The sequence below is a fragment of the Cystoisospora suis genome (assembly GCF_002600585.1).
Source record: "Cystoisospora suis strain Wien I chromosome Unknown contig_2107, whole genome shotgun sequence".
In the NCBI taxonomy this organism is placed as follows: Eukaryota; Apicomplexa; class Conoidasida; order Eucoccidiorida; family Sarcocystidae; genus Cystoisospora; species Cystoisospora suis.
The window spans coordinates 1-9973 of NW_027154906.1; the positions used below are offsets into that span (position 1 = coordinate 1).

At 50.6% G+C, this 9973-nt stretch overlaps 1 protein-coding gene across 1 annotated transcript; it reads right to left on the minus strand.

Annotated features, from left to right (window-relative positions):
* Positions 1-63: 63 nt before the first annotated feature.
* CSUI_004485 (uncharacterized protein) lies at positions 64-9973 on the minus strand (the record flags this gene model as incomplete). The annotated part of the gene is made up of 1 exon (XM_068064676.1): positions 64-9973. A coding segment is annotated over exon 1 (9858 nt), but the record flags the coding sequence as incomplete, so codon positions are not given.

Here is a 9973-nt window from a genome sequence, read left to right on the forward strand (position 1 = left end):
GGCTTCAGCTCTTCCATTTGCAGGTGTAGATACACTGCTCGCATTGAGGACATGTGCACTCACTGGTGGGGATGACGACGTCCCTGAATTTCTCGAAGACGACACCACAGAAAAGGAAGACGACACACTTCTCCCGACCCCCCCTTCACCATCTCCCGCCCCTGACTCAGGCCGAAGGCATTCAACACCTCGACGTATACCACCACCTCCACTTGAACCTAAGCGAGATAAGTTTCCACCTGAATGGTCAGCCCCCCTTTTACCTTCTTTTGAAGAAGAAAAAGCCATCGCTCGGAGATTCTCAGGAGAACCGTCTCGTTTCACTGAGACACCGCCCTCAGGAGCCTGGGGCGCACCTGGACTGAGAGAGAGATGATCCCCCCCTCCTCCTCGATGTGGTGATCTAGTCCTACCGGGATTTGAACGGCCCATATGCCTCCCCCCTGTTTGATCTGAAGATGACGAAGTCCTCACTGAGCTTGAAAACGAGCGAACATCGCCTCTCGGGAGTGAATTACCCGTCGTAGGCCTTGTCTCATGGTTGCCCCCTGGTGCATCTGAGGACTGTTGCTGAGAAGGGTTATCAGCAGATGAGTCACCCGTCTTATGGCTCCTTTCAAATGCGCCCTTATCATCATCATCGCGATCTGTGGAGTCGTCTTGTTTTGTGTTCGTTGCTGTTGTTTTATCGAGACCTTTATCATCTGAAGGATAGGTAGTATCTCCCTGAGTCTTGGCTTGAGGTGAGGTGACCATCATGCATGAAGCTGTTGAAGAAGAAGTAGTCGTAGGACTTCCTCCCCCTTCAGAACTTCTTGAGATGAGAGAGGCTTCTTCTGTAATCGATTGACAACATGTAGACTCTTCTGTCCCTGGTGTACTATTGAGAGGACCACATGGAATCGAAGCGATCTCTCCAGATGACGTCGCTGCCCCTCCTACTACGAACTTGCTTATCCCTCCTTGAGACGGCTGAGAGACACGTGTCAAGAAAGACCCTCCATTTCCCCCCCCTTTGACTGTCGTGCTACCACCACTACTGCTATTACTATGGTGACTACTCCCTCGACCTTCCTCTCTCTCTCTTTCCCTGTCTTGTGGTTGAAAGAAAGAAGAAGAAACATCTCCTCCTCCTCCTCGTGAATTTTTGTAATCTCGACCACTACTAGACGAAGGTGGGACAGCATCCCCCTCAACAAGAGCTATTGCCCGGTAATGAATCGCATCCCCTGAATGAGGAGGAGGAGGATGGTGTTGGTGTGGGCTATGATGCCAGGAGGAGGAGGAGGAGGAGTAGTAGCTCGATGACTCCGAACTTCGCGAGTATTTTGGATGGTGGAGATGTCGATCCCCTGCTGTCGTAGAAGGACCCGTCCCTGACGTAAGGGCTGTAGAGTTTGACAAAGATGATGAGAGAGAATCAGTTCCTCGTCTCGTTGATTGACTGAAAGGAGGAGGGTGTCCTCCTCCTCCTCCTAGGATGCGAGAAGCTCTGCTACTATTCCGATGCCCTGTTACCCCGCCACCGCCACTACTACTACTACCCCACACCGCCCCACTACTCCCCCCAACTCCCGACGAAGAAGAGGAAGAGGGAGGGGGAGGGAGAGGAGATGCCATAGCAGCTAAAGATGTACTGATAGAAAAAGGTTCACGTGGACGAGAAGAAGAGGAAGAAAAAGATGATAAACAAGACAAAGACAAACGAGAAGAAGAAAACGATGAAGAGGATTTCTCCTGACCCGCTGGATTCTCCTCATCTATGACTCCTTCTTCTGTTATGCCTTGATTCCCCGCAGTCTCCTTCTCTCTTTCTTTGGTATCAGTCGTTTGCCTCACCTTTTCAGCACGCGAGTCGCCCCCCCTTTCTTCTTTTCGTCTCCCTTCTTCTCTTGTTCTTTCAGAGCCACCATCCTCCTTAAGAGCCTCTGACAATTCATCGTGACCTTCCCCATCTGCTCGATGAGCGGCAACTTTCTTCCATCCCTTAGACTTCTCTTCGTCATCTACTCTCTGTTTCTCTTCCTTTCCTTGTTTCTGTGTCTTTGAAGGTGATAAGGAGGTCTTCTTTCTCTCCTCCTCCTTCTCAACCTCTCCTACTTTCTCCTGTTGGTGTTTCACAGCGTCCTCTCTCTCGATGTCTTGTGAAGAAGACGACGTTGATAAGCGCAACGAGCTATTTTTCTCCGGGGTGACAATAGAAGATGAAGGAGAACAACTTCCCTTTACATTCCCAGGGTCTTCACTACACTCTACGGGAGATACAGATGAAGAAGCAGAAGTAGATGACGAAGAAGAGGAACGTACGAATGAATTCTGAGTAGACGAGTGCGACGACGTATCTCCATGAAGAGTACGAAGACATCCTTCTCGCTCTCCTTCTCCTTCTCTCTCTCCCCCTCCTACTTCACTTCCGCTTTCTGCAACGACTACGACAACCGCCGCCATGCTTGTTGTGTCTTGTCCACCTGCCGAGGGACTATCGTCACTTGAGCCTTTCTCACGATCTCTCGTACTTCCGCTTCGCACACTACTCCTACTACTTGTTTCTCCTTCTTCTTCTTCTTCATTCAACAGTCTTCTCCCTGCTCCTCCGCCTGCTTTACGTTGCTGAGCGCCTGTGGAAAGTGAAGACGAAGAAAAACATGACGGTTTTCGGGAGAAAGAGTCTTTTGTTCCTCCTTTACCCCTCTCCTCTTTTTCAGAAGAATCTCCTCCACATCCTTTAGACTTATCAGAAGGACGGCCCGAAGACGTCGTAAACATCTTATGAGGATTGCTGCTGCTGTTACGGTGATATGGAGGATGCTCATGATGAATCCGAATATAAGGCGACGTCCCTGGGTGCCATGTTTGTTGGCCTCTTCTTCTGCTATGATGATTACTATGACTACTACTCGTACTACTACTACTAGTACTACCTCCTATCTTACTACTATGGACATGATGTGTATCATCTTTAGTCGACCGAAGCGAGTTAAGAGGGAGATTCTCTCGTTCTTCCCTTCCTTGTTGTCGGCCACCGTCTCGTCCCTCGGAAGCTGAGAAAGATCCCCCATACATACGACCTCCTCCCCCACGAGACGTGTTGGCTTGTTCATTCAGGCACTGAAGATCTCGATCTCTCCGGGTTCCCCCAGATGACGATGAAGAAGATGCTATGATGAGAGCTCCTTCTCCTTTTGTCTTTGAAGGGGGATGATGCCCACTGTCTCCAGAAAACGCATGGTGATGCTCTCCCCCTCTACTCCATGAGATAGAACCCGAGTGCGAACTATCATGATGGCTACTCCCCTCGCCTCCTTCTCCAACAATACCGTGGGCGTTCGTCGTATCCTGATGAGTTGTCGACTTCTCTTTCTCATCCGCATTTCCTTCTCCTTCTGTTATGATAGATTGAGAGCTTCCACGGTCTTTAGAGTGAGGGAACCTTTCCTCTTCCCCTGTGCATTTCGAGGAAGTCCATCTCTCAAGCCCTTCAGACGTCTTCATATCCTCTCCGTCATTCTTTCCTTCAGAGGAATCTGAAGCAGGCCTACGTTGGTCACTTGAGTCTTCGCCTCTAGGGAGCTCTTGAGGTGATGGAGAAGAAGAATCTAGATGGGGACGACGATGAAGCAGAGCTGAAGGAGAAGGAGGAGATAAGGCTTCTGGATCTCCTCGGCCTCGTCGTTCTGTCAGAAGGACAGGTGGACCACGAGATGATGTTTTCGAAGAGCTTTGTCCACCCCCATGACTCCGACCTCGAGAACCGATCCCCCCACCCCTGATAGGTAAAGGCAGCAAGCCAGGCGCTGTCGATTGATGGGCATTGCTATGAAGATGAGGATGACTAGGAATGGACGACGATGAACTTCCAGCCGCGTTCGCTAGAGAGAAGACCGAGGGATGCTCTGGATGATGGTGGTAAGAAGATGAAGTAGAGAACGTAGAGGGAGGTTGATCAGAATACCTCTGATGGACAGGTGAAGGAGGTTCAGAGAAATAGGGACCATTGAGATTTGCATGCATATCAATACCTCCCGCTGTGCTTATCTTCTTTGAACTCCCATTCATCTCTTTGTCTTCCTTTGACATTCCTTCTTCATAGCAACAACTCCGAAGAATATCCTGGCTAGCTGTATCGCTAGCTGCACTTGCCCCATTGACTCGACGCGGCGACTCCGGATCAAGAGGAGGAAGAAGAACCAGACTTCGATGACGCTCATCCAGATGCGATAATAGATTCCCCGAAGAAAGATCTCCCCCTCCTGTTCCTCCTGCTACAGACACGGGATGACGAAGAGGATTCTGATTGATACGGTCACAAGCTGCTGAAACTCCCCCATGAGGAAGTCCATCAATCGAAGCCCCATTGGAACTAAGAAAGCATACACCACTACCGATACCACCATCGCCGACCACAGCCGGTGTAGATGTGGGGGGGAGATCAGCAGATCCGGAGAGATGGCACGGGGGATCTCGAGAGTTGCATAAAGTAGAAGAAGACATTAATGAAGGAGAAGAAGATATACTTTGAGGTGCGATGACAGTACTTGAACCACTATGAAAGAAACTACTTGCAGAACAGGCTTCATAACGTCCTGTAAACAGAGACGTATGAACTTTTTCACCTTGCTGTTGTTGTGCCTCTCCTCCTCTTCTTTCGGAAATAGGAGACATCCCCGTCTGAGGGGGAGAGACCATCTTGGCGTTTTTCATACCAAACTTCTCTCTTTCACGTTGTTGATCTACACTTCTCGAAGAAAGATCATCATTATCCCCTCTCACATCTCTCGGTTGGTCTCGATCACTGGACTGGACCCTTCGCGTAGTACGGTCTTCTGTACGATTCTCCCGGTGTGGGTCAGGGAACCTTTCGGAGCTCGGGCTTTCGTTTCCTCCTACCACTCTTTCTCTCTCCTCAGGAGAGGTGGGGATGAATCGTCGATCGACTTCTCCAGAACTCACAGAAGATGAAGGGTTTAAAGCTTCTCTGTCGTGGAGAAGACTCCGAAACTCATTCCTATCACTACGAGAAAGAAGAGAATACGGCCCATCACATCGAGAAGCTGACAACGATCGATTCTCTGTTGGTCTCTCTCTCTGCTCATACACACTCCTGTCGATAAGACCTCGTCTCCTGCCATCATCCGAATCATCCCCCCTCCATGCTCCTTGGGGTGCCCCTTCTTCTTCTTTCTGTTCACGAAGGGCATTATGACTCTTCTCACCACTTCTAGGAGACTGAGGGCTATTCTCGTCCCTGAGATGACGATGTGAACATGAAGGTGAGCTGACTCCCTCACAATAGGCGGGGGGAAGCCCAGGCGTTTCACTAGGCTTGTCGAGGCCCTCAGTCCTTTCTGCCTCTCCACGTTGATGGTGGACCTTATGTAGATCATGGTGACCTTCGTGAACTCCCCCATGCGAGCAAATCTCCACACTCGGTTGGTCTTGATGTTTTCCTCTTCTTCCTCTTCTCCAGTCATCTGAAAGGATCGATGTCCCAGCACCCCCCCCGTCTACATTCCCATCACCTCCTACACAGTTACTCCGACTACTGATACTAGGCCTCTCTCGTGATAGTCCCTGCTGATGAGTAGGCACCGGTAGACCCCGATCTAAGGATGTATATCGTACAGGTTGCCGCATGTCTTCATGATCATCATCTATGAATGACGGAGCACCCATCTGTCCTTCTCTCAAAACTGCTCTTCCCCCACTCACACGTCGAGGGTGATGGTAGAGCTGCGCCTCGAGGAGGCCAGGGAAAGATCGTGATACCGACCCATCATGCGACAAAACTTGACTATACTGGTTGTCTCGTATCAGAGGTTCTCCTAGTGACTGTGAGGTGGTAGTACTACTACGACTACTGCTTGGACCCCTGGAATGGCTACTACTAGTACTATTGTGGTGATGACTATGATATGAGGGGGTCGCATGCTCAGAGAGAGATCGCATAGCTCCATGGTGATGAGGAGGAGAAGGAGGCGGAGGTAGAAGAGAAGAGCTCCCTCGGAAAGACGATGAAGATGACGATGTAAAGAAACAGCAATCCTGTCCAGACAAGAACGGATGATTTGACGAAGAAGAAGAAAAGGGGGGAGGCCCCAATGCTCCTGTGGCATCTAAGGAATGATGCTTTCTTCTCCCTCCGACACCTCCTAGAGTCTCTTCTTCTATATCATCATTCATCCTTCGACCTCCAGATAAAGAAAGAAGTCCTCTTACATTCCTGAAATCGCCCTCCACATGGCTCGACCCCCTTGACTCATCAGCATTACCACTCCCAACACACCGACGATAACTACTAGTAGGGGGAGTACTACCCCTGCTACTATTGTCTTTATGACGTTCTTCGCCTTTTCTCTCCTCTTCTTCACACGTTTGTTTCGCCTTGGCCTCCTCCTGATTCGCATGAGTCTCCTCATTCCCCAAGATTTCTTTCCCGCCCTCTCCGGGTGATGCTAAGACCATCTTCTCTCTTGACAGACCTATTCGAGAATCAGAAGCAGCACGCATCTCACGCGGAAAAGATCCACCCTGTCTCTCCCTATGGAATTCGCTCCCTCTATTGGTCTCCTCGTTCTCGTCATTATCCATCTGCCGTCTCGATGCATCCATCCAGCATCCTGAAGCATCTCCCTGTTCCCCTGCTGATCCTCCTCCTTCCCCCCTAGAATCATTCCTCGCACCGTAGAAGAATCCTATTGGACGACTCCAACAAGACGAGGGGTACCCCCCCCCTTCACCACCATCTACTCTACCACAAGACTGAGAAGATGACAGAGACACAGGAGGGCATCTCTCGAGATGATTTCCCTCTTGTCTACCCCTCATCATATAGAGGGGTGTTGCTGGTTTACCATCTTCATTCAGTGCCCCTCTTCTCTCTCCTGCCGTATGATGGTGACCTTGCTCATACTGATAGCCTGACGTGGAGCTCAGGAGACCCTCCCCCCCCCATCGACTTGGCCTTGAATCTGACGAAAATGAAGCCAAGACACTATCTCCCTGCCCACAAGCACCAGACGCCGACCCTCCAGCAGCACAAAGCTGTTGTGGAGTCGCCCTTGATTCTTCCCGTACTTCTTCTTTTCCCATCACCATAGAGGGAGGACCCCGACGACTCACATCGGAAGGTAAGAGAAAGCTAGGAGAAAAGCAACTCTGTTCATAATGTTGAGTTCGGGGTAAGAAGGGATGACTGGGATGACTGCCATTTGGTGCCGCTGTAGAAGAAGACGACGAAGGTACGAATCCTGTTAGCGGGGGTGGGATCTGTTGATGTGCTTGACGGCCTGGGGGACACGCATAGTTAGGCGGAGCTCTCATTAGCTGACTTGGATGTGGGGGAAGACTCTGACGGCTTTCCATTCCACCTGTCTCATAATCAAAACCCGGTCTTGCACCACTACTTCTCCTACTATTATTATGATATGAGTTTGTCCCTAGAGCTCCATCTCTCCCTTGCTGGTGGGGCTCATCTCTGCCAAGAGCGAAAGGAACTTCAGGCCTTCTTTCAGAGAAATCACAGGGGAGACGGGGAGGCGGTGGTTGCTGTGGGTCGTCTCCTGTTGTTCTTCTTTGAGGATAGACATCCATCGACAATGAGGGTGCTAATGATGGTGCAGGGGCCCCTGTCGCTGTATTCGCCGCCGAAGTCACATTTGACTGAAGAGATGGGTGGAGACATGAGGGAGGACGTAGTGTTCTTGCATCGATCCCTGAAATAGGAGAACATGAACTCTCTTCTTGTTGTTCTCCCCCTCTTCCCTCATAAGACGACGAAAAGTGATGAAAAGGATGAGCGCCACTGCTAGGTCCCCCCCTACCAGCCAGATCTCCCGGATGATGGAAAGCCGGAGCAAACGAATACACACCCCCCCCTCCCTGTTCCTCTCTTCCTGAGAAGGCTATCGAGTCGGGGCTTTGTTGCTGAGAACTTGAGCCATTCCCTTGACTATGACCCGAAGACATACTCCCTCCTCCTTCTCCTTCTCCTGAGCAACAGGAAGACATCATCCGTTCATCTGTACCTTCTTCATTCGGTAGAAATCCCCGAGTATTTTCTCCTTCTGCTACCCTTTCCTCCTCTCCACAACTACTCCTCCTGTTAATATGAAAGAAACCCCCTAGGTGCTGATGAGGTGGAGATACACTGAAGATTTGACGGGGCCCCATGACCCCCTGTGAAGATTCTCCTCTCCCGTAAGACTGTCTAGATGATGCTGATGTAGACATTCCAAGACTCGATCCCTCTTCCGATCTATTCCTATCAAAACCGATCGTCGTCTCTTGAAAGCTGCTATGTGAAGACGATGAGTTAGCGACCTCATCCCCCCCTCCTTCTCCACCTCCTCCTAAGGCACCTGGAGCACGCCGCTGATACATCATCATTTCCTGTTGTCTCTCCTGAAATCTCTGAAAGAAGCGATCGGCCTCGGCTGCTCCTCGAGCACGAGCTTCTTCTATTAAGCTTGGAGATGGACGAAAGTGCTGAGGGACATAACCACCGGGAGTGTCTCCTAGGAATGCATTAGGGGGATGAAAGTGACCGACAACACCTCGATGATCAGGCGGTAACAGGGAGGCCCGTGGCTGTGTGCAAGAAGAAACTGACCCTGGTCTTGAAGCAGCCATGATGATGAGACTGTTTGCAGCTGTAATAGTATGAGGACCCCCCCCCTCATTTCCCGTGTGGCCTTGAGCAAAGGACGATCCTGTCATGGGAGAATGAGTCGAGACTATTTGTGAAGAGCTTCCACTCTCCGCACTTGGTGGTCCATTCTCCCCCCCCCCAGCATCTACAGGACAAACATACTGATGAGATGGTACTGAAGTTCCTCCTGATCCAACTCCCCCTCTCTTCAGATATTGATGGCGAGCTCGGCGTAGAGCAGCATCGTGTGAATCTTCCGATGAAAGACGACGTATACAAGGTTGATGATCATAGACCGTGTAAGGAAGAGATTCTGAGGGAGAGGGTGATAGTCTACGAACATTCTCACCTCCCTCTCCCAGGAGATTGTCCTTCCTCTTCTCATTATTATCATTATTATGACCATTCAAAGATTTCTGATCATGATGAAGGCACCTCGCATGATCACGGGGTGTGGGGCGAAGCTTGATAGACGAGAATCCCTCATAAGGTGGTTCATAATAGGACGGAGGAGCCACCGGCGGTATCTGATGCTGATGGTGGGACAGATGAGGAGGAGAAGGGAGCAACACACGTGACGACAAAGAGACATGTAGTGCAGAGGGGTCGTAGAAGTCTTCTGTAGTATCCCTTCCTACATGACAATACTGGACTGATGAGGATGAACCACCGGAGTCACATCCATTCACCATGACCATCCCCCGCCCTTGTCCTTGTCTCCCCATTCTGTCGAGATTGCCTGAGCCTGAATGATGACATCCCTCAGGTTGTTCTCTTTGCGGATAACGATAAGAAGGAAGGCCAGGAGCCATAGGCATACTACGTACATCACCACTACCATCATCATGATAATGATGAAAGGGAGGGATTCCCTCTTCCCTATCACCGCAGACATTCACATTATTATGACTACGTAGTCCACTACATCCCGAGACCATAAGAGGCTCTTGCGCCCCCTCCTGCTGGCCTTGTTTAGGGGGCTGCCCCTGTGACTGGGGGAATCCCACTGGCGGTATAGGTTCATGAGGAGGCCCAGAAGACATCGAGTCTCTCACGCCTTCACCTGCAGCACTCCTTTGACGATTGCCGATGATGACAGGAGGGGGACTGCCTCCCCGGTTGATGACTGAGGTGAAAGTAGAGCCTTGGTCCTCACCAAACACCCAAGGACAATCACGTCCGGAGGAAGCTCCTGAGAGAGAAGGAAATGGACATGAAGAAGAAGATGATGATGATGATACTGGGACAGTCTCTCCGTGTTGCTGAGTAGCCATGCCGACTGAAGCGACCACCACAGGTCCTCCTCCTCCTCTTCCTCCTTCTTCT